Raw genomic sequence first — 25720 nt, 5'->3', positions numbered from 1 at the left:
ACATTTTTGGCTAAGTAGAGAATTAATTTAGTGACGATTTTTAAATCGGAAAACTAGTCCTCTATAATGTTGTTCTTATAGGAAAATATAATGAGTTTTATTAGGGTGTACTCTTTGATAACACAGTTTTCCGAATATATTATGGGTAAAATGGTTTTTTAAAAATTTTGAGAGTGCCCTTCTTTGGTTGAAACTTTTAATTTCAGTTATTCATGCAGCAAAACATTTAACCTAAAATAAACTACTTTCAGGTTTAGTAGTGCCACTGGAAAAACTGAAATAGACCCAGATTTTGCAAATATAACCATCCCATGACTGAACGGCCTTAGACTTCCTTCTCTTGCCTTGTGGCCAGAATGTAATTGCATCTTCCATGTGAACCGTATGTCCCAGAGTGATGACAGGCCCTTGTGATGATGAGCAGTGGATTTCAGCAAGGAGGCTGGTGGGTTGGGTAAGGGAGGCTGCCTCACACACATGCAGCGAGTCTTCCTAAAACTCATCTTAACTGTCTGATCTTCCCCTAAAGTCCCTTGACTCTGTTACAGCTGACTGCTTCCTCATAACCTGGGCTTCCTCAGTCAGACTCATGCATGGTTTTGCCTAGGAAAAGAGGGACGTGGAGAAACAGGCATCCCGTGCAAGGAAGGAGGTGATGAGAGCATCAGGCCCCAGGCCCCAGCATGACATGTGGTCTGTGCCTACCAGCAGAAGTGTGGGGTCTTCCCTGGAGAGTCCTGCTGTGTGGTGTGGGAGGGGTCCTGGCTTCTCTGTCTCCATGTCCAACTCTATAACGTCTACAATTTCTGCATTCCTTACCAATGAATTTCCTGTTTAAATAAATAGAGTGTTTATTAAAAATGCAACACAAACTTTAACTGATTTCCCCTGTTGGTCTCCACCTGACCCCCAGCCTGTTCTTACTCTGCCTGTCTTCCCATCTCAGGTCTTCTGTGCATAACGGGAAAGACAGCCAGAGAGCAGTTCAGGAACATGAGCCACAACCATCCCAAAATCCTCAATTCATCCAAGGACAACAGCAAAACAACAGTAAAGATATAAGAGCTTGGAGAGAGACCTACCCTAGACCTATCCAAGCAGAAGCGAGAAAGGTGGACTGGAAACCTGCTCTCTCCTTTTCTTACCATTCCAGCCGACAACTCTTTGCCCGTGGCCTACCATATTTTTCTTCCAAGTATGTCATTTCAAGATACAGGTCTGAGGCTAATGGTTTTCTTTACCTAAAAAAGCTTTGGGACTTCAGCACACACTCTGGGTTCTGTCCTAAGCACATTCCCTCTATTCATATTAGTGATCACAGCCCTGGGGTACGTACTACAGCAACTCCTGTTTTTGTACAGTGAAGACTCAGAGGCTCAGAGAGGTTAGGGGAACTTGTTCAAGGTTACAGTCAGGACTCAGACCCAGGTAGTCGGTTCTTGCCTCTGCGAAGGATGCCACTGTCTCTCCCAGGCTCAGGCTGATCTGTATAAGCACCATGTTCCAGCAATGTTCAGATAAAGACTTTTCTCTTTGTGTGTGTTTTAATTGTAACAACCCAGATAGATTAAATTCTCTTTGTGATTGTTTCTGAGAAGGCAGAAACCTTTTAGGGAGAGCTGAAGGCTGGAGACAACAGGATCTTTATGAGGAGGCTCTAGAACCACAAGAGTATCCTGGGGAGGAGGCAGACACTGCAGAGAGTGTGGACAGCTGAGGGAGTCAACTAAGGGAGATGTATTGTTAGAAGGCCTCCCCCTCCCCTGGCAATGTGAAGACATTACATTGTTCATTGTCAGAAGGATCATAGAAACCTGAATCTCCAGCTGTTTTTAGTGTGAAACTGGAATTTCAGAAGTTCTAGGCAAAGACTTGAGGATGGGGCCCATTGGCACAGGCCTGTAATTCAGCCAGGGAGGCTGAGGCAGGAGGATCCCAAGTATGAGGTCAGCCAGGGCACCTTAGCAAGACCCTGTCTCAAAATAAGAAATAAAAAGAAAAGATTAAAAAAGACTTAAGGCCTCAATGGGTTGTTACCTAGAACTCAGATTTCTTGGAGAAATACTGCCCCCCAAAGGGCTACACAGGTATTGTTTTTGTGAGTTACACCTTACATATGGCAACTGTCTTATGTAGACAAATTTCACTGAAGATTTAATAAATGTTTTCCATACTTACTTTGCCTTTTATTTTTTCCTTCTGGATGATGGTTCTCATTCCTTTCTTAGCACCCTTTTCTTTGAACCTTATGTCTGGTAACCCAGTTAGTCTGGGAAAAAGTTGATTGATGGGGAACTGCAAACGTTGGGTAATCTAACCATTTCCCATCTGCTGGAAGTTGGCACTTCAAGGAAAAGAATCTGCACAATCAGAATAATTGGAACTTTCCTATCTTAAAGATGTTCCCTTTCCTGATTTCAAAGATGGGAGAGAGTAGCAGTAAAAATTACTAGCTTTTTGAGAAGAGGGAAGAAGATGGATCTGGAACCCAAGCAGGACAATTCAGTTTAAGCAGGAAGACTGCGTCTTCTTTCATGGTGTGGGTCAGGAGCAGCTCATGTAAATGGCAGTGGTTATCAACCTTGAATGCACCTCAGGATCACTCAAAGGGGATCTAAAAAAAAATCCAATGCCTGACCCACACCGATATTAAGTAAGTGGGAGTCTCATGGGCCCACATGCTGTAAAAGTCTTTAGGGACACATTGATATAGCAGTGCTGTAGGGCAGGGGATGAAGTCCAGCTGAGTTTGGCTCTCGTGGATTTTGGTGGCATTAATACCAGGAACAATCAGACTTTCTTCAGCAGTGTAGCACGAAGAGTTATATTTGAGGAGTTAGAACAGGGGGAAGGTTTGTAAACAGGGTGTGTAGAACACAGACAATAAAGTTAAGAGGCTGCTTCAAGTGATCTTGGTTGTGAAGGGAGACAAAGGGCTCAGAGTGGCTGACAGGAGAGAGACAGGGAGGACGAGGGGGCTGGAGCTGCAGGTGTGCGTGAAATACATCTCAGCAAGGGAGGGAAGGTAGGAAGTGAGAGGCTGTGGAGGAGAGAGGATGTTCTCTCTTACTAATCAGGGACACTGTTTTCTCTCCATGATGAGACTTGTCATATCAAGAGAGCTGATGTCAATGATGGTCCTGCTGAAGGGTTGAAGAACTATTTTATTCCACATACATTGTCTTGTGTAGTATTTGTAGAGTCTGTGTTTGTGTTAATCAGTTTTTTTGTATTTTCTATATTTTATGATGCTTCAATATATTGGAGGAATTGCTGGCCTGGGAGAGATTTCTAAGATTAGCTAATTCCTAGAGATGGCAAATGATTCTCCCATGAGTCTGCTGTTGGTCGGCAGACCAACCAATCAGAGCCCGTATTCCTCAAGCAAGTTCTTCCTCTAACTTCCACAGGTTAAGTCAACATTTCCCCTGTTCTAAATCACCTGAGGCCCAGCTGCTGGGCAGCCAGCCACATACCACTCCTGACCTCACTCAGGTTGTTCAAGCTATCCAGTCCTGAACTTGCTGGAGCTTCCTAGCCCGCCTCGCCTGTTCTTTCCCATGGACACCACAGTCAAGACCCGGGTGGTGCTTTTCTGTGCTCCTTCTGTCTCCTGACTAGCCCTGTGCCTGTCTCGTGGCAGGGCATGCTCCCTGCTGTTGGGGATTATAAGTGGTAGACTCTTCTTCAAAGGAAGTTGTTTCTGTATCTGTCACCTTCAATACTTGGTTAAAATAAATCTCAGGTACAAATCTTGAAAGACTGTTGAATATTCCAGCATTCAAAATGAAAGCACTCGCTACACCCCAACCCAGCAGTTGACAAAACAGGCAAAAGAAGTTATTCATGCAGCAAAACATTTTACGTAAAATGTTTTGCTTTGATTTGTTTTTTCACATTTTCAGTACCGTCTGGGGCCTGGCTGTCCTTGTGTGATCTCTTACTAATCAGCATTTCTGGATGTGAGTTTTGTTATTGTGCCATTTGACCTTGGTAGGTGCATCGCTGAGGTTTATGCAGGTGAATTTGGTGCTTTGGGGGGGCTAGATTACACATCTCTAAACCCACCAGTGGCTTCAGTATCATAGCTTTCTAGACATAGTAGCCTTATTTGGTGCTGTTGATCACTCTGTCCTTGAAATTCTCTTTCCTTAGTTTCTATGACACTGCAATTCTTGCATTTTCTTCTGCTTTTCTGATTGCTCTTTTAAAAAAACTTCTCTGTCCAATCCTTTCCCTCTGTTTTTTTTTTGAAAGGCATTTGTTGATTAACACATGCTCATGTATGTAAGATGGGTCTTCAATGAAAAGCATAGGTCTGTCCCACCTCTATTATCTAGCTCCAGACTTTTATTCGACACAAACTTGTGTGTGTGTGTGTGTGTGTGTGTGTGTGCACATACAAAACATATACTTTCACACACATTGCATATACACAGTATGTTTTTGCACATAAATGCTAGGATGCCATAAACATTGATTCATTCACTTATTCCTTCAACAGTTTATTGAGTAGCTAATACAAGCCAGACACCCTTTAGGAAGTGGGACTACCATGGTGATTAAGGCAGACAGCCTTTTCCAGGGTTTACATTATTTTGAAAGAATAGGTAATTAAAAAGTAAAAGGCAAATAAGTAAGACAATTTCCAATAATAAAAGTTGTTATAAATTAATGTGTGCAAATGTGAGAGCATGTAGAGAGATGGTTAACCAAGGGCTCCTTAGGAGACAATATTTGAGCTGAGAAGTACCTGAATACCCAGGAGACAGGCTGGGAAGCTCCATGGAAGCATTCCAGAGAGGAAATAAAAAGGGAAACTCGAAGGTACGTCAGAAAAGAAAGGAATGAAACTGGACCAGCTGCTTCATGATACCATAATGCAATTGTTTTTTTTTTCACATAATCACTAAATACAACATCTGGTTCCACATCAATCACAGAATAAAACTTTTTTTTTTTTTTGTCAGATGTCTAGGATTCCAACACAGAAATAAATCAAAGTGTGTTTCATCAGCCACATATTGGAAATGGGAAAAGGATGGTCAATAGGCAACAAATTAGGAGGGAAAGTAAGTTTTGATATTCTGTTGCATGATAGGGTGACTATACTTAATAATAATGTAATGTATATTTCAAAGTAGCTAGAAGAGAGGGCTTTGAATGTTTCACCAAAAATAAATAATACCTGAGTTGATAGATATGCTAATTATTCAGGTGTGATCATTACACAGACATACATCAAAACTTTATGCATACATGAAGGTATACATGGATAACACTTTATATTGCACTCCATAGATTTGAACAATTATTATGTGCCAATTAAAAAAAAAATTCTGACCTTTTGCTAATCCAAGTAATGCCAGCATGAATACTTTTAAACATTATTTTTTTTTCCTCACAAAGCAAATAAATTTACAGGGCTTTGGAAATAAAATCAATGAAACAAATGACACATGGTATTAATTTTAATTAATCTGGCCCACTTGATATCTGTAGCAGTGTAAAGATGTATATTCCCACCAACCGTGGATGAGAGTTCCTATTGTACTTTTCTGGACCTGTGATATTCATTTTTTAGAGTGTTGTCAGTTAGGGAACCCCACATACCATTGTGTAATCTTCTTTTGCATTTCTCTTATGGGTGTGATTAAAACTCATTTTTCTTTGTGGAAAATCCATTCACATTGCCTTTTCTGTGAATGGTCTGTCCAAGTGTCTTGCCTGTTTTTTTTCCTTTGGAATTATTAATCTTTTCCTTATTGATTGGCAAGAGCTCTTAATGTATTAATGACATAAGCCTTTTTCATACATGAGATGTGGGTTTTCCAATTTGTCTCTCCTCTTCTCATTTTGCTTTTCTCACTTAATAACGTACAAGAGACCTAGTAGGTATTCCATGCAGAAAGCCTTTGGATTTTCTTTTCATATAAAAAGTAAATTCCATGCTTGGAGTTGTGCTTAGAATAGTCAGCCCATTCTTCAGTGTTAGTGCTACTCAGAGTATGATCATGAAACTGCCTTTCTAAGTGCACTCGCTTGCCGTGGGACTTCAGCCATGACGACAGCCACTGGTACATGGCGGTTTCTAAATATACGACTCTCACCCAGATTCTCCCAGCATACCTCTGACTGATTCCAGTGCCACCTTGTTGACGTGATCAGTACTGAACTCATCACCTCTGCCTGTCCCTGAACCAGTTGTTTTCCTTGTGTTCTTCATCTCAGTGAGGCTAATTTGACCTATTTTCCAGGACATAAATCTACCTGTCATCCCTTTTTACCACCTTGCATGCTGGTTCCTATCTGTATCTATGACACAATCTGTTAATCCAACACACACAGCACCATCCCCACCCACCTCGTGACCTCCAGTAAGAACCAGTCATGCCAACTAGTTTCTGGGATGTGATGGTGTTCTCTTTTGCTTTGGGGACCTATGTGCTGGTGGCTCTGCCTGGCCTCTCCTTCCTCAGCTCTCTCTGGTCTGTACCCTTACTTGACTTTAAATCTTCCACATTATTTATATCATGAGCGACTATACCCCAAGACTCCTCTCCCCCAGGTCTAGGCTAGGTTTTCTTTCAGAATCTTGTGTTTTCCACATGATAATATTTATTACACAGTAATGCAATTGCCTGTTTATTTGCCAGAATCTCCTAGATTTCAAACTCCAAATGGGTCTCATTTTGATTTCTTTAATAATTTAGATAGGTGCTAAGAATACAGTGACATCTTAATTGCTGGTGAATCCCACCCAACTCTCTTGTTCTTGGCATTGAACTTACTAAACTCTTAGTTGCATTTGTGGCGGAATGAATAAATTCTGGAATTTTCTCAGTATAGTCTACATTTTTACTTTAGTTTGGTGCTGATTTGTGTCCTTTGATATATTAGGACATACCAACGTAACATTGTATAGAAATAGTCACACCAGGGGAATTTGTTCTCTCTAGCCGTTTTTCACAAGGTTTTTGTGGATTGCAATTTCCCTTTTTACTGTCTCCTCTCTTGTTCAATGACAGTAATGCTTCCCCCAGGCTACTGTTGGATTAAAACTCTTTAGTGCGCTCTTTTATTCCACATAAATTAAGCTCTGCAGCTACCCCCAAATCCACCCCTGTAAATCTGCATTGGGTCCCTTCCCTTCCCTTTAGGGCAAATGGTGAGGAGACACATGCAGTAGAGTAGGATTCAGACCCTTGTCCTGGGGATAGAGGGTAAGAAGAAGTCTGATAGATTGACCGCGCTCTGATAGTATTTATTTTAAATAAAATTTTATATATGAAAGTAATACACATTTAAAATTATTATGGGAAATTTGCAAAATATGCAATGAAGAAATAAAAATAATCCATAGTTTCATTACATAGGAGAGAAATTATTAGCTTTTTGGTATTTAAAAAAATATCCAGTCTTTTATATATTTCTTTGCACATGTACAGATATGTACCTATTCTTTTAGTATCATTAATTCTACCTCATGAAAATTTTACTCAGCATTACATCATGAGCATTTCCTCAAATAAAAAATAAATCATCAAACCTCTTTTTGAACATATTTTAAATGTTTCATTCTATTATTTAATCATTATTTTGGTATTTGACTTGTACATTTCTTTGCTAACACAAAAATACTGCGGTTAACATTCTTTAAAAAACTTAGTCCATATCTCTGATCATTTTTTCAAGACTTCAAGAAGTAAAATTAGTAAGTCAAAGAAGAGGAGCTCTAGGAGGATCATGATCTAGAGGGAGGAAGGGGGATCTTTGAAGATCCCCATTACATCTTCCTGTTTTGTCACTTGCTTTAAAATGATGTGCATAAACACAATCACATTACATAAGCTTTTAAATAAACACAGAATTAAATCTGTCTGCAATCAACTCTATCAGTCTTTTTCTTTATTTGTGACTCTTGCTCTTGTGCTTAGAACATCTCCTCTTATTCTGAGACAAACTGTGCTTTTTAACCTGTGTTCATTTTCAAGACTATTTTTTTATGGTTGTGAATTTTAGATTTATATATTTAATCCCATATGATATTTATTTTGGTGCATGCTTTAAGGTGAAGACCTAGGGTTATTTATTCTAAATAGCATTCTCTTTCCTTCCCACATTGGTTCACACGAATGCCCTTACCATCTCCTGCCTCATCCCTTCCCTTCCACATCCCAGACACGCTTCCAGCTTAGCCACTCGCCTCCTTGTCTGTGGACTACCACCCAACTCCTCAACTGTGTTATCATCTCTATTTTGCACTGTAATTGACAAGTCACCTTCCTAATATGTAACTGCATTAGTGTCATAGTCTTATCCTTAAAATACAGAGAATAAAGCCAAAGTATGCCATTCATGTTCCCTGCTTAGCTCCTCAAAGTTGCCTTGGATTAGAGTTACCACTGCAATTACCCTGAGCTAATGGTCAATCATCCTGATAGCGAGCTTATATGCCCATTACCTTTGGAAATCATTTTTAACATCCCAGGCAAGTGGTCCTTCTGTCAACAGCTTCTGTTTTCACGGGACATCCACAGACAGATTAGAGAGTAGGCATGTCAGTGGGTCTTCTAGATTGTTGGAATCAAAGTAAATCACCAGTTTTTCCAAAAGTCATTTCAGAAAAATCTAACCCTGTCCTAGAAACCTTCTCAACAAATGCTAACTCGGTCTGACTGGTACTTCAATCCCTCATTTGTCATTTCACATACGTTCAGTTGGCACTGAATTATTGATGCTTATTGAATGTTCCTTTTTAAGTGATCCATATGTGTCTTTGCATGCTCCATCTTAATGGATGGAGAGCAGGAAGAAGCCTTACAGATCATTTAGTCTCATCCCTCATTTTGCAATTGAGTCCACCAAGGCTGGGGGGGGGGTGGGGAATGACACAGGCCATGGAGCACCTCAGCAGCTCTGCTCCTTCCCCCCTCTCCCTTGTATGCTAGTTGCCTGCTGATTTGGGCTGGAACTTCCTTTCCCCTCCCTTTATACACTTTCCCTGAATGGCATCCCCTACTTCCAGCCTCAGCAGCCATCCATAATTCCAAACTGCTCCCCACCCTTGAATCTCTTTCCTGAGCTCTGGATTGATGTCTTTGCCTCCTCTTTCAGTATCTTCGCTGGTTTGTCCTAGCAGCATTTCAAAACAGCACTGTCATCCCCTTCTTTTTGCTCTGTGTTCTCTTCTGAACAAAGGCACTGGCCTCCATCAAATGGCCAAGGTTAGAAGTGCCCCTTAACTTCCACTTCTTCTCCTTCCCACATCGAGATTCTGTAGCCTCCATTTACCACATCTCTCGAGTCTTCAATTTCCTGTGCAGATACTCTGGGCCAGACTCCACTGTATCTCACTGGGGCATGGCAAGAGATTCCCAAATGGGTCTCCATGTCTCCAGTCCATTTGCCCACCCTGCAGTCTCAGAAATCATGCCAGGGGACAAGCGTCCCACCACCCCATGGCTTCAGATGTGCCCCAGCCCCGAAATCCATTGTGCCCCGAGCATTCTCTGCTCTCGTCTTCACAGGATTACCCCCTACTCTCCCTCAATTCTCCACTTAACTACCCTTTTCCATCCAAGAGGTTTCCCCTGACTCCCTTCAGCCTTCACAAACTCTAGCATAAGTTACCCCCATCCTCTGAGCTGCTCCCTCCTCCTCTTGTTTATTCCTAGGGTCTGTCCTGGGGCTGGGGGAGGAGGATGGCCAGCACCATCAGGCTATGAGTTGGGTCTTCTTTATCACAAAAGCCCACCACTTTTCACAAATCCAGGTTACGGGGAAGACCCACTAAGTATTTGTGGAACCACTAACTCTAGGTCTTGGGTTCTCTATCACCGTGTCCTGGCCTTCTTCCGGAGAGAGGGCCACCCTAGATGACTCTTCTTGTGTACTTCCAAGTTCTCTTTCCTGAATCCCCTCCTTGGGCCCCTCCCCCCACATGCCTTTCCAGATGCAGACACCTCATGGTAGGGGGCCCTTTAGGGTGCACAGCTGCCCATTCTGGCCTGCTCCCTGCCTGTTGTCAGGGCTCACACAGACCCTGACCCACAGCCTGGCCAGGGCCGCCAGCGCCACATCACCTTGTGGATGGCGGCCGTGATCTCTCGGTTGCGCAAGCTGTAAATAAGCGGGTAGAGCAGCGGTGTGACATTAGTGTAGACCAACGCCAGTGTGCGGTCCAGCCTTGGGGAGTAGCTGGTCTTGGGCCGCACATACATGAAGGTGGCACATCCATAGTGCAGGAAGGTGACTGCCAGGTGCGAGGCGCAGGTGGAGGCTGCCTTGCGTCGGCCCCTGGGGCAGCGCAGGCGGCGCAGAGCTGCCGCGATGGCCCCGTAGGAGGTCAGGATGAGCGTGGAGGGCAGCAGCAGCAGCACCAGGCAGGCGCCCAGCAAGGGCAGCTCATCTGCGTAGCTCCTGGTGCAGGCCAGGTGCAGCAGCGCGGTGATGTCGCAAAAGAAATGCACCAGCAGGCGGGGGCCACAGAAAGGCAGGTGGAAGACGGCCACCGTGAGTCCCACAGAGACCGCCAGTCCCCCGAGGCCACAGGACAGGGCCAGTCGCGCGCACAGTCCGGGGGTCACCACTGCTGCGTAGCGCAGAGGGTGGCAGATGGCCACGTAGCGGTCATAGGCCATGGCAGCCAGCAGGAAGCATTCCGCCCCACCCAGCGCCACGAACATCTGCATCTGAAAGGCACAGCCCAGGAAAGAGATGGGGCTACCCTGGCCCTGGACTACTACCGTTAGGTCCGCCAGGGAGCGGGGCACCACCACCAGCGTGTAGCAGAGCTCAATGGCCGACAGCTGGCACAGGAAGAGCAGCATGGGTGGCCGGCTGGGCACTGAGGCCACCGCCACGAGGATGAGTAGGTTCCCGCTCAGGGTGGCCAGGTGCACAGTCAGCAGCAGCAGGAAGAGCAAGGGCCTCAAGCGCGGGAACTCAGAGAAGCCTTGAAGGAGAAAGCCACAGGGCATGGTGGCATTGCTGGGGCTGTCCATGCGCGGCAGCGGGAGACACCTGTGCGAGAGAAGCAGAGGAAGGGCGAGTCTGTAGGGTGAGCATTTCTGGCCCTGCTAGAGGAGAAAGGGTCAGGTGGAAATCAGAGGGGTAGGCAGGGAGTGGTGACTGCGGAGGTGGCCGTGGTTCATGGGTCCCAGCACCCTCCCTAAGAAGAAAGTCTTACTGACTTATTCGGAAAAAAAAATGGCAGCCTTTCCTGCCTCCTGCACTGGAATCCCTAGAGCTGCTTTCTCAACCTGAGCTACCCAAAGAAGACTTGAGTTTAGCTGCTTACCTCACAGTGCCTCACTCCTGAAACCCACTTACAGAGAATGCACCGTGCCTCCATAACTCCAGTTATTTCATGGGTTCTGTGTGGCCCTGAGTGTTACCTCTGCCTCCGCCTGAGTCCCCCAAGGCCAGAATGTGCCTTTGCATCCTGCTTCTCTATCCTTATCCCTATCCTACTCTGCATTACTGAGCCACCTTCTGTGTGTGTCATAGAATCACAAAAATGTCGTGCAGATGAGCACCTTAGAGATCATCTCACACAACCTCATAATCCTGGAGGAAAATAAAGTTGGAACCAGGTAGGAGTATTGAAGGGTTTTATTGCTCACACAAAGTCAGGAACAGAATCTGAATTCCTGAGGGTGAATCCAGAACTTTCCATAACCTATCTGAGGTTTGGGAATATGGCCATTGGGGTCAGTCAGACAACCCATATTTGCTTAGCCTTAAAATAGAGATCCAAATGGGAGCCAAGTTCAGGGTGAGACAGGCAAGCAGAGGGCCTCGCTGGGTGCCTCAGGACTAAAACGTCCCTGAAATTTTGATTAATACACCATCAACATGAAAAAAGGTGGCGCACATCTGTTCTAACTTGCCCTTCAGAGTGAGCAGTACCTTCCAACTTGCCATCAGAAGACTATTTCTTTCTAAGCGTTATCCAGTGACTCATTTGTAGGCTACACTTGTAAAACATTGGTAGCTTGTAGGTCTGTTGTGTTTCTTGGAGTCCTCTGGAGGTGAGCAGATGTGAGGTGGTGAGGGGTTTGAGGCCATGTGAACTGGAGGAGGAGGTTCGAATTTTCCCATATATATTAATGATGTCCCTTTTTATTTATCTCTCTCTCTCTCTCTTTTTTTTTTTACTAACTTTAATTGTAAGCTTAACTATTATTTCCTCTTCAATCACCATTTAGAGTCAATATTGGAAGTCTGCTCTGTCCGTGTCTGTACCGACATAGAGTGCAACTGCAGTTTAACTGAGTGTATAAGTTACTCAGATGAAAGAATTAGAAGGAATATAATGAGCCTTTCTTCTACCTTTTGCTGTCTAATGCTTCTCTTGGAAAGTTTTTATTTATCAGTGTCACCTGGGATTTTTCTTGTCCCATCTGAGGGGAAACAGTCTTAGGGAGGAAGAATAGGGTTAGGGCTAGGGGCAAGTCGTGAGAGGTGGAATCATTTACTATCATTTTAGAGCCTTTTTTTTTTTTTCACTCTTCCATCTATTGAGAAAATTTAACAAACCTGTGTTGTAGCTGCAGGTGGGAATGAGAAGCCTGGCTGTCCTGGGGATTCTGGCAGGATGACACCTGCGTGTCTGCCTGGCCTCCCACAGTGCTGGCCTTCTGCAGGGCCTCTGCTCCTCCCTTCACTCCTTCCTTTGCGTCTCCTCAGAGAAGCTGGGCTGGGCTGGGTGGGGACGGGGGTGCAGGAGGGAGAGAGAGAAACAATCCACTTCTTTTTCCTTTGTCTTCATGCTCCTGAACAATGTGGATGACAGGAAAGGCCAGGTGATGGCTCCAGTATCTGAAAGCTCAAGGAAGATCATGTTTTAAAAACAAGGCTGCTGCAAACAAGCAAAATGGGTCAATTATATTGAAAGAAAGACATCAAGGAGTATTTCTGCTCTGCTTTAGTTTTGGGGAGGAATTGTCACACACTCCAGGAATGTCTGTTAGAAGTGCCTTTTCTCTGAGAGGAGAAAGGACAATGGATACTTCTAAAGCTTCAACAGATAAAATCCTGCTCTTTGCTAGGAGAGAAGCTGCAAGAAGAGAAGACAGCACTGCGAACCCTGACGGTACCCACTCCTTCACCTGGAAAGAAAGACAAATATTCTCACTCCTCCAGGTGATTAAGAACCTCAACAGTAAGAGCTAACAGTGAAGAAAGTGGCGGGCAAAGGTTCATAAAGACTTTACACATTTAACCCACTTAATATTAGCAACAACCCAATGAGGTATCAACTCTTATTGTGCCCATTTTATAGAAGAGAACATTGAATCCTAAAGAAATTAAACATCATAACTAGTTAGTGGTAAAGCCAGATTTGCAATCAAGCAGCGTAGGTCCTGATAATCCAGGGGCTTATCCACTACATAATCTTCCTTTTTTATTCCTCTCCCCCCAAATCCTTGCCACACAAGACACATTCCATCCCCCACTTCCCATATCTCCTACCTCCCCCAACAAATGTCCTTCCATTACGTTCTGACCTCATGTGTCCCTTTGCTGGTATTTTTCCTGGGGACATGTGAATGTAAGCAGTAATGCGGATAATCCAAGAAGCAAATCTTAAAATAGCTTCTCCTTAGCTTTGACGTTCATCACTGCTCTTGTTATTGTTCCTGCAGATTGGCTTTTCTAACTGTGTATGGCTACAAGAAGCACTCCACAGCTGGGACTGGCTGGTGGCCCAGGACATCTGGATATGGCTGGAAGCCTTGCTGGGATGGAGATGCAGACCTGGTATTCAATTTTTTTGCGGTGCAATATAATTAAAATTATCTATAGTAATGCTGTTTCCCATTGGTCATTTCAATAGTCAATCAAAGCACTTCTAAAAAGAATTGTGGAATGGTAGATGAGAGAGACAGACAGGCCCCTTTGGTTCTTAAGAGTTCAGTGCTGAATTGAAGTGGAGCTGGAAGGTCAGATGGTCTAGATCCTCATGTTATAGCAAGGGAGACCCAGAGAGGTCACTGGCCAGCTTGGGATGTTGCTGCTGGACTAGAGCCAGTTCTCAGTACTTTTGGCCAAATAGTTCTATTTCTGCATGAATTGTCCTGTGGTAGACCCGAGCCCATTGATCTAGTATTAAGGTCTACAAAACCACCAAAAGAGAGGTCACAGCAAAATTTTATTATTGTCCCATAGGAAGTTAAACTTAAAAGGTTATGAATATAATTGGATTTCCTAACTTCATTTAGTAATTTGTTATGGAACTCTGGTCTTTGAATTTTTATAAACTATAATGGAAACTATTTTTATCCTGTGCTTTTTTTCCCCATATGAATAACACACTGTACACTCAAAAGATATTTTCTTTTTTTAGCTGAAGGAGAAAGAGTCCTCATAGCTTAAATTTTGCTTTGTTATTTTCTAGATGCTTGCTTTGGAGGGGAGAGGAACAAGGTAATCACCTCTTCCAAAGGCTCAGATTCTTCACTGTTGAATGGGGACAGCAAGGAGGGACTTGGTGAGGATTCTACAAATGAACATGTAAAAGCTTCTAGAATAGACATGGCACCTAGTAGGTGGACAATAACCCTGGAAGCATTCTTACTTTTATCCTTTATTACTCTCCAGGCTTGAGTGGAATATCCTCTGCGTATTCATCATTCCATCAAAGACAATTCCTCATCCCTTGACTGGGCTGTTTCATGTGCTTTCCTAGCACCTCTCTTCTCTTTCTGCAGTTCCAGAGGGAGAGGTGTGTATTGAATTCTGGGTATGGAACTTCATGGGAAAGTAAATGGACAGAGATGTAGATAAATCTGTCTGTCTCTCTGTCTAATCTATCTTTATATCTCTTTCTGCTTTTCTCTTTGTTTTCCTGTTATCTTTCTGTAATTGCAGAGGCTATGGAAGAAGATATGTCTGGATTCAGATCCTGGCTCAGCCACCTACTACCCACATTAATGTCAGGCGATAGACTCAATTTCCCCAATTCTTAATCTCTTTACATCTAAATGGAAATAATGAGGTCTGATTTGTAGCATTGTTGCAAAAATTAGGCATATTATAAAGACAGCCCATGACAGAGGAACATAACACAGAGCCAGGCATGGTAATGGTAACAAAAGGAGTTTACTAATCCTACCCTGGTATGACCTGGTCTTCTGAAGTGTTCTGCCTGCCCCTGGGTTCCACCATGCAGCAGCTGACAACTGTAATTCTATAATGACCCCTCTTTATTTACCTTGGATTATCACGGATAACTTGAAACTCATTAACTCACATGTGCTTGCATTATTTCAATTTGTTTTCTGAAATAAAATCCCTTGAATTAAAATTCATTTATCATGTTTTAATTTTTTTTCTCTGCCACACAAGCAACTTTTTTTTTTTTTTTTTTTTTTTAGTGTTTTCTACTCATCAATTTGGCAATTTCTTTACTCAGAGGAGCTAAATATCTTCTCTATATTTAGTGACTTCACTGTGTATTCCTTCTTCCAATCATTTAAGATCCCAGGGTGATGTGCTATTTGCTTGTGTTGTGTTTCTGTTTTGTGAATTGCTTTCTTTTACAAGATAAAGCAGCCTGCGAAATCCTTGATGACTGACTTTGGTAAGATATCTTGTCAAAGACTTTGAAAGTCTAAATGAAAGAAACCTTCTTATTTGTTTCTTTTTGACATCTTTATCCCCTAAAAAGAATCTAAGTAGATTTAATAGGGGATGTTTTCCTTGAACTGAAATCCTTGCCTTTTCCCCCTTGATGGTGATTTTGGAAGTATTTAGGGGTCCTGCATGTCAAACAGACGAGATGCCCTCAATGGCTCTGCATTGCCTCTGGAGCCTTAAAAATGAGGGGCACATGGATGACCTTGGAGTCCTCTAGCTCCAGCTCAATGGCTTCCATGGCATTTGCAGTTTGACAAATATTTCCCCTTCAAGTTTCCTGAAGATAAGGATGACCAGTGTGAGGTCTCCAGTTAATGGTTATGTTTTTTTTTAATCTTTTCTCCCAGAGCCAATTGTGGGATTAGGGTTTTGGGAAAAGTATAATTTCAGGCTTCCTGCTCTCTCACATTTTCATTTGGAGAGGAGCTTTGAACCATGAAAATCTAGGAGTCCTACTGATTTGAGAGCTGGCCTTCTGCCTTTGATGCTTTGAAAGAGATTCTCTGCATGAACGAAGCAGCGCCCATTTTAACGAACGTTTCTAACCCAGACTTACTCCAGAGAAAGACGAATAAGCTTCCTAAATGGGCTCTTTTAATGTTCAACATCAAAATTGTCTGGTAAAGAGACTGTCCCAGTTCTGGGACAGTGAAGGTCAATTTTACCAGACAAAATGAATGATCATTGTACTGTTACATTTTGGAAAGTATTGTAGGCCTGTGGATAGGTTATTTCATCTACTTGGAAAATATCAGCATCTTTGCTCTACAGGAAAACTAGCTTATTTTCAAAATTTACTTTTTGAATCAACTACCATAGAATCAACTCCCCATGAGGGTGGTTTTAGTGAGCCTGAATGTACTCTTAATTTTGGAACTGCATCTTGTGCTACAAGACACAAAAGGGCTCCCTTAAAACCCAGAATGCCTGCCTTCTAAAAGATGTTTTTCTATTTCTTGCTGGCCACATACTAAGTAATGGAGTGAGGCAGCTGCTTAGATAGAGAAACCAAAGCTATCTCAGTATTGCTGGGGAATTTTTAGGATTCATTAAAATGTAAACAAAACAACAGTGATAATAAAAACAAACACTGGGGGAGACAAAAAGTGCTGATCTCTTACATGAGCCACCTGCAAGGACAGCATTGGAAGGTGCTCTTCAAACATGGTCCTGAAAGCCGCAGGCTGCTCAGATCTGTCACCACAAGAGTGACATGAATGATGTCGGCATCAGAAGCTCTTTCCAACGGGAACCTTTCCCAGCTACCCAGGAGCCTGCCTCCTTGTCTTCCTGTGGTGGCCAGGAAAGAGCAACAAACAACTAGATTAAGTGAGACAGGATGTACCAGACTGGGCCAGCCCAAATGGGGCTCAGGTGGGGCACAGATTCTCTTCCATGAGAGGCTCTGTGGTTGATGTGGTCCAGAGGCTGAGGATTTCATTCTTTGATCAGGACAGGAGGAATAAGTGGAGTCTTTCCTACACTAAGTGGTCAAGTTTCTTGGCTCCTACAGATTTGAGCAATAATCAATTAACAGGAGATACTCTATTCTGCCTCTAAGAGTTGAATATAGAATATTTTTTTCAATTCTATTCTTTCTTATCATTCTGTAAAAAGAAATATGTCATTGGATACCTCTCCCCCTAAAGTCCATGTTCACATAAGAAGAAAACAAGAAAGATCTCCTATTTTTATATGAAAAAGCTGAGGTGACAGGCATGCATTTGGGCACAATCATTAGACGTGGAAGGGGAACCTCATGTGCTATGTGAATTACAGATGTGAGGCAGCGGACATGATGGAGGGAGGTGATGCATGGGAATAAATGGTCACCTTAGAAGCGTTATTGCTCTTAGGCAAACTTAGTTGGGACGTGTCATGTTTCCTTATTCCCATACTCTACTCTTAGTGTTTTCTGTTCTTCCTCTGCCCACCTGTTCCCCACATGCCAGGCTTCTCCTTACCTGGGTACAGAGAGAGAGAGAGATCACTTGGCAATGGGTGGAAAGATTCAGATCATGGTGGCTGGAGGTTGGAGAGATTCCAGGCAAAGCAAAGAGCAGAAGAGCACAGAGCTCCAGTGGGTGGGTGTGGAGGAGAGGGAGAGGTGGAAGCAGAAAACTGAGGGATGGTTGGGCTCTACGAAGGGAGGGCACCTGTAACAGGGATTCACACAGGAGTTTCTGATGAGCTCTGTCTGGTCAGAACTATAACCTTGGCTTGCTTTATATCCTTGGAGGGTGGGGAGATAGGGAGGAGAGAGTACACTAGTTCCTTCCAAAGGGAGGGCAAGAACAAGAGCATCCTGTGATTAATTAGTCCTCACAAAGTCCCTCCTCAAGGCTGGAGACCTAGGAGGAGCTTGGCACATGTGCAACTCCCGTGCAGCTGTCCAGAGAGAAACAGCTGTTTCTATCCCAAGCTGCCCATCTGCCATAGTGTTGTCTGAGCCACCAGTGCCTTGCTCTTTCCCTAGAGTTTTTCTTGCTTCTCTGTCATCATGACAACTCCCACCTCTGCATTCTGGGCCAGGCTGCAGCTCCAGATCCTGCAGTGAAGTGTCAGGTGCCTGGCAGGACTAAGAGATATGAACTTACCCAGTGGCTAGATCGGGAGCTGGCCATTGAGATGCATGAACAAATCCCCTAGTTTGCACATGTGTGCAGAAACCCAGAAAGTGTCCTAGAAAGGCTACACAACAGGAGACTTTTGACCTTGGAATTTAAATACCCATTCTGCCAGGTTCTCCTAAATTCGGGAGCTGATGACATGTTTATTATCCTGCATGAATCTATAAGCACCCAAAAACCATAGGACTCTAGAGGTGATCATTCTAATTAATTTACTCATTTATTCATTTAATCAACACATGTTCATTGAATTATATACGTGTCAGGATTTGATCAAGGTACTGGGCTATTGATCAGTGAGCAGAACAGATGGAAATTCCTGTCCTGTAGAACTGACATCCTAGGGAGAAGAGACCAACCATAGCCAAATTGAGTGAATTATGTAACATATTGAGAAGTGGTAAGTCCAATGGAAAAAAGTAGAGCATCGGGAATGTGAGGGGGTGGCATGTGGTTTTAAATAGAATGTCTGAAGCAGGCTGTAGTGGGAAAGTGGTATTTGGTAAGAAACCTGAAGGAGGTAAAGAAGTGAACCATGTGGCTATGTGGGAAAGAACATTCCAGCTAGAAAACCCAAAGGGGGAGCAGGCTGGCAGGTGTGTTGCACAGCAAAGAGGCCAGTGTGGCTGGGCAGAGCCAGGATAGACCAGCAGCAGATGAGTCAGAAGGGCAGCAGGCAGCCTGCGGGAATGCTTTGCAGGTGACTGTGAGGACTCAGCTTTTATTGGTGTGAGGCTTGAGGACTGCATAACTCGAGGATCCTTCTGGCTGCTGTGTTCAGACTGTAGGGGACCATGGAAGAGGTCAGTCTAAGGATAGGGAATAATGGGCTGGATCAGATTGGCAGTAGAGGGGTGGCATGTGGCTGGATCCTGGAGGTATTTTATATGTAGGGCCAGCAGGACCTCTTGATGAGTTGGATGTAGGTTGGGAACAAGATCAGAATGACTCTTTTTTTTTTTCCTGAGAAACAGGAAGAATGGAGGTGTTATTACCTGAGACAAGAAAGCTCCAGATGGAACAAGTTTTAGAAGGCAAGGTCAGAGGTTTCACGTAGGACTTAAGAAGTTTGATGTGTCTGTTAAATAGCCAGGAGGATCTGTCTGATTGGCAATGGTGCATAAGAGCTGCAGTTCATGGGAGAAGACCACATTGTAGATAAAAATGTAACTGGGGGAGATGACCCCAGGAAAGAACAGAGAGAAAAGAGAGGGTCCAAAAGGTGGGTCCTAGTTGAATGTTAGTTTGGAAAGATAAGAAGAAACCAGAAAGGGAGGCTGAGGGGGAGTCTATGGTTGAGAAAACCATGTACTTTTGTTCTGCTTATTCCCCAATTTTCACATCTACAACATAAAATATATGGAAAATAATTTTGTGATATAGTAGCACAACTTCCTCTCTTGACAATGACTTCACAACTGTCTCGTCCATAGCCTGGCTGTGCCAGGGCAACAGACTGAGTTGCAAAGAGGCCAAAGAGAGTGCCTGGAGACAGCATGGGAGACATAAGGAGAAAGCTTACAGGAGATCAGAGGCTGCTCCAAGAAGAGTTCAGTGGTTACAGGCTGATGATAGCACCTCCGTCCCTCACAGTGCTTTGCCAAGCAGTGTCTCCTCTCTCTCGTGGTGTTTTGTCCAGTGACAGCCAGCTAGCTGGGTGACACTTGTCCTTTCCACAGTGCCCTCAGTTACATGTCCCCATAGATAGAGGGGGTTTCTATGTTAGGCAGAAGCAGTGACATTACAAACACTAGTGTGCTTAGTTTGCTTTTTTGACCAGCATCCCAAGAAGCAACTGTCCTGATGTACATGCAAGATAGTAGCGCTACAGATATCTGACTTACCCTAGTTCCCAGGGTGCGTAAGAGAGTCAGTGTCCTTCAAGATGATATGTATCTGGACTTTCCAGCCCACACTTTCTCTCATTTTCCCTTAACTTGGTGAGGTTTTGGATGACAGAAAAGGGGCATTAGGGTGATACAGGTCCCTTTGCTTTAGGGTGATACAGGTCCTTACACAATTCTTAAGGAAAGGTCATAAGGAGGGTTGAATGGTAGTGATACCCAGAGCAGGGGTTCCCCTTTTCCCATCTCCCCTTATCAAGTGTAAGGAGGGAAGGGCAGAATGCAAACCTTGGTGGAGGAAAGTTTTGAAAACAAAACTGTAGTTTCCAAAATGCTAGGTTTTTATCTCCAAATTTCCTTTTACCTTTCTATTTTTTGGCTTTGTGTGCTTTAGGAAATACCATACCTTGTCTGAGCCTTAGTTCCCATGACTAAAATATAAGAGTAATAATACAACCTGTGTCTACATAGCAGATTGTTTTGAGATTTTTAAAGGAAACCTTATTTATGAAAACATTTTTAAAACTATAACAGTCTACATATTTCTCACTTATAATCATCCTTATCATATTGCAGAGCCACATTCAACATATTTTCCAGTTTAGACATCCATCCCACTCTTCCCTGGCACTTGGCTTTCAGAATTCAGGGTGCCCTCACATCACCATCCTTCCTGTGCACATAGTTTCTCTGTGGGGTGAGAAGCAACTGGGCAGGGACATGGTTTGGACTGGCCCCCTGGGTGATTAGGGGACACGGATGTGATATCATCCACAACATCAATATAGTCATGGCTCAGCATGTTAGAAACTGTGCCAATGATTTTGGATACATTTTCAGGATAGAAAAGCCCGGGACTGAAGCAAAGTCATGTAGTGACAGGAGCCTGGGGTTTTCTGAATAAGGTTTTCTTTGGCCCTAAGCTGGCTTCTGTCTACACAAGGAGTTCCCCTTCAGGCACAGGGATTCCTCAGATTGGTGGTGCCTGTGTCCCTGCTTGGAGGGCTGCTCAGTCTTCTCAGATGTGGAGTCACCTGGGATCTGAGTTTCAGTGGAGGCTGGGGATACCTCCTCTCAGTCTCCTGTCATGGGATTGCAGATGGTCTGGTGGGCTGCCTGATTCCAGGAGGGAAGACCCTGCTTTTCTCTGATGAGGACAGTTAAGCTGCTGGGTTGGATGAATATCTATGAACCTAAGGAGGGAAAGTTTATTCCCTTTGGGGATTTGTGAAATTTAAAAATTTACAGAAATAGCAATAGAAAAAAAAAGCAATAAGCTGAATTATCAAAAGTAAATTAAAATATAAGGAAATCAGTGGTTAAGAAAAGAAGTTTTTAAAAAAAAGTCTGTTCTTTGAACATTCTAAGATGGATAAGTTTCTGAAATCCTCAATGAGAAACTATGTGAAGAAATATAAACAAATGAAAACTAAAAGACCAATTAAAATAAGCATAGTAGGGATTAAAAATTATAAGAGTATTGTTAAAAAGTATTTACAGGGGGGCTGGGTTGTAGCTCAGTGGTAGAGTGCCTGCCTAGCACATGTGAGGCCCTGGGTTTGATCCTCAGCACTATATAAAAATAAATAAATAAAATAAAGGTATTGACAACTATAACTAAAAGATAAATATTTTTTAAAAAAGTATTTATGGGTACATAGACCTATGTCTGAAAATGAAAGCTTAATGCCCCCAAGGAAAAAAATAGCAAACTTGGATAGAATAATAATATAATGACACTTACTTAATTATATTAAAAAAAAAACTTTTCTGCCTTTCTCATACTACTATGGAAAATAATTTTACTTGTAGGCTTTACCAAAGTTTCAAGGTACACATAATCCCCAAATATTATTTTTTTATAGAAAAGAAAAATTAGCCAACTAATTTTATGAGCTTTGTATAATTTAGATTAAAATCATATCAGTAAGCAATACAAAAATGTATACTAATTTTAGGCGAGCACTCTACCACTGAGCCACAACCCCAGCCCCTATATATACTAATTTTATAGATGAAAACATTTTAAAGTATTACCCAATCAAATTCATTTTCTTAACAATGCATTTTTATCACTTGACATATTTTCCAGGAATAGAGGAATGATTAAACTTCAGAAAAATCTCTTAAGTCACTATTACAAGGTGGACTAAAGGAAAGCAGAGTCATCTCAATACACATGGGAAGAAATGAGGAAAATTCTCAGAAAACTAGAAATAGGGACTTTATAATGTAATAAGACTTGTATTCCCAAATTCTTCAACAAATGTCATATTTAATGGGTAAATCTGAGACATTTCTTTTAAAGTTAGGAACAAGATACATATGCTTCAGTTAAATAATACTTATCAGCAGAGTACTAATGATTTTAGATGATGCCATAGGAAAGCAAAAAATAGTTGGTATGAAGCAGAATATATTTTAATTATTTCCTAAAAATGTTATCATTTGCAATTTGAATTTTAATGACAAACTAATCAAACCAATAAAAATGTTTAGCATGATTTCCTAGTATTAGTAAAGTTCCTCTGCATGAGCAATAATAACTCAGAAACTATAATAAAAAATAATGAATGACAAAAGAGTTGGGAATAACCTGTATGCCCATTAGTAGATAAATGGATAAGCAAAATATGATATATGCAAATAATTGATACCTTGTGGGGGCTAGAAGCCATTAACTATATTTAGAAATATATAGGGTACCAAATTTCAAAACATGATGACAAGGAAATCAGCAAGAATGAGAAATGTAGCAAAATGCCAGATACATTTAATATACAGGAATGAGTATACAAAAATTGCATATAATATTAATATAACATTGTTAAATATAAATATTAAAAGAAGGCCCATCCATGACTGATGATATTGTGTCATAAACCAATTATGGCCAAGTTAGGTTTTTTTTTTTTTTTTTACTCTTAATTCTCAAAATAAGTAAATAAAGTTTAAAATACTGATATGAACTAGAAACAATTGGGCTAGCATGACTATCACAGTCACGTTCCTTTCACATTGAATGTGTTGCATGCTCTTTTATAGTGATCAGTTTCTTGTTTGTTAATTCTACTCCCTCCAGACTTAGCCTTTTCTCCTCCTCCCCTGAGATCAGTGGGAATGGGAAAGAATACAGTTGCTCATCATAAACTAGTATCATTGCAATGACTGATCTTCCCTTATAACCTAGTCTTCTCATTTGAGGTCTAGGTTGTCAACAGTTCATATCATAAAATCTTGGAATTATTGCCCATAAATTTCTAAGATCGCTTTTATCATCTTTGATGATAAAGTGGGGACAAGGGCAATATTTTCAATCTCTGTTATTTAGTAAGATCCTTAAATAAAGCAACATTGTAGAAACTTATTTCTAATTTTCCTGTCCATTTGTCTTCTGCTGTGATGTCAGCACTTACTTATATTATACTAAACATTATTTCCCATCTCCAACTATGTCCATTCACTTGCTTAACTAGTATCAAGGACATGCTTAAGCCTCATGACTAAGTATCACCAATCCTCCTCTAAGATATCACCAACTGTACCTTTTAACTAGTCACGTCCCTGTTTGTGTAGCAAGATGCCTACTTATTGCAATTTCACCCATTACTTTAGCTTTCTTTCTTACCAGACACCTGCCAACATTTTCCAATGTCCATACCTGTCTGATCTTCAAGTGGGTCCCTAATAATAGTTGCTTAATAATAGCTGTCCATCTGTCGATGAGATCTCCACAGTGTCTCTGCCACCCAACCTGCTCTTTCTTGATGTTACTACAAAGTAACACCCTTAGGCAGACATTCCTCACTGCTGCTCCTATACTTTCTACCTCCTCCATTACCACTATAATAGCTTAGAAAGTCCCTTCAGCATTGTAAACACTCAGTAAATGCTTGGTGCCATTCTTATCATCGACACTTCTACACTGCTGGTAAGTGTCCACGGTCGGGTCTACAGTGAACTAATATGACGTGTCAAGACTTGTACCAAGCGTTTTGCATAGGCCATCACATTTAATTTAATGCATTTATACTGAGATCATAAAAGCTACTCGAGAAAATATTTAGCTTTTTTTCAAAATCTATCTTAAAATTTGAGCCCTCCACTTACCTTCTAATCTCAGAAAAGAGGTGGGCTCACACTCTCCAGGGCCAAGACCTTAATGGGTATTTTCATCCTCATTCCTTTCTATTACTCCCAAGACATGTTTTCTTGGTTGCCGACTCCCTAGATTTCTCAGTCTGTTTCCACTGGTTCCTTTCTTGGCCTTCAGATATAACTCCCCTAACTTGTCTTGAAAATTTAGTTCAAACTATATTTTTTTCTGTATGAGAGTCTGTTTTTCTTCTTCCCATCATGTACATATTTTTAGACTAGTTATCAATCTTTCCTATGTCTTCTTTTTTCCTGAATTCTAGGTATCTGGAAACCACCTCTATCATTGCTGAACTAATCACAGTTGGTAATGACTTCCTGGTTCCCGAAACCCAACTGGCAAAGCCTCCTTCTTCAGAGGTTTTTTAAAAAATGCATTTTGCTGCTTTCATTACTGTGTTCCAGATCTCCTCCTTCTTTGGCTTCTCTGCTAGGGCATGTTTTTGATTCATGTCTTTCTGTTCTTAGCCCCCTGCCTCTTAAAGATCAGTTTGTGAATGTCTTGGGCAGAGATGATGGGTGAGACCTAGGGAAAAAAAATCATGAAACAAAAGTTCAGGTCAGGGTTGGGATGGGAGTGGGGAAGGCAGAGAGAATCTAGGATCTTGCTCTGTATCAACTCATAGCTGAGATAGCTATGGAAGTCTCAGTCATAGCCATGTGCCGCCACTGGAGAGGCGTGATGAAGATTTAGTAGAATATTGGCAGGAAGCCTGAGACGTGGTGAGTGATCAGCCAATGTTTTCTAATTTTGCAGGGTCCTAAGTTTTTAACCCAATTTATGGGATTATAGTGAGGATGCAAAGTGACACTTCTGTGCCATGCTGATTCAGTGCAAGGTACACAGCAAGCCCTCATTCTGCGTCATGTATCACCATTATCTTCTAATTTGTCCTAATGCCCCTACCACAGAGCATCAGCTGTCCCCTGCCCACATTCTTTCCCTGTGTGCTAACCCTCTGCATGTTCTTGGAGTTGTGTCTCTTGGTTAGAAGACCTCCAGTCGGACTTGAACCTAAATGTCAATCTTGTTGCTGATTCCAAGATGCTGAGAGGAACTTTGAGAATAGTTTACTGGGTGTGGGGTAGCACTTTCCCTGTTGCTTTCTGTCACTTCATCTAAGGATTCCTTCTGCCCTTTTCATGCCCCTCGTATGAGGCCTTATAATCAACGAAGAGCAGGAGGAAGGACCGTGCTTAGACACCCCTCTTTGCTACTGGCTGGATGATTTCTTGCAAGTCTTTTTCGTGAATATTATTATAAATCCCAATTTATCCTTAAGCTTCTGGGAAGAAAATGACTTCTTTTTTACTTGACTTTTTATTTTTATCGAAATTTAAAAATGATTATATAAGGCTGAAAAACTTTAATCCCTTACCTTGCCCTTCCCTGTCTCTGATTTGTGGTTCTCAATTTCAACTCTCCTAGCTGTATCTTCCATCATT

The 25720-nt window shown here is 42.2% G+C and overlaps 1 protein-coding gene across 1 annotated transcript; it reads right to left on the bottom strand.

Annotated features, from left to right (window-relative positions):
- Positions 1-10034: 10034 nt before the first annotated feature.
- Positions 10035-11006, bottom strand: Or6b1 (olfactory receptor family 6 subfamily B member 1). Its single transcript, XM_076853002.2, has one exon. It carries the CDS (start codon positions 11004-11006, stop codon positions 10035-10037), a length of 972 nt encoding a protein of 323 aa, XP_076709117.2.
- Between the last annotated feature and the right edge of the window lie 14714 nt (positions 11007-25720).

The sequence above is a fragment of the Callospermophilus lateralis genome, chromosome 1 (genome assembly GCF_048772815.1).
Source record: "Callospermophilus lateralis isolate mCalLat2 chromosome 1, mCalLat2.hap1, whole genome shotgun sequence".
Classification (NCBI taxonomy): Eukaryota; Metazoa; Chordata; class Mammalia; order Rodentia; family Sciuridae; genus Callospermophilus; species Callospermophilus lateralis.
Note: the sequence above shows the minus strand (reverse complement) of the source record. Positions and strands in the feature narration are given on the sequence as shown.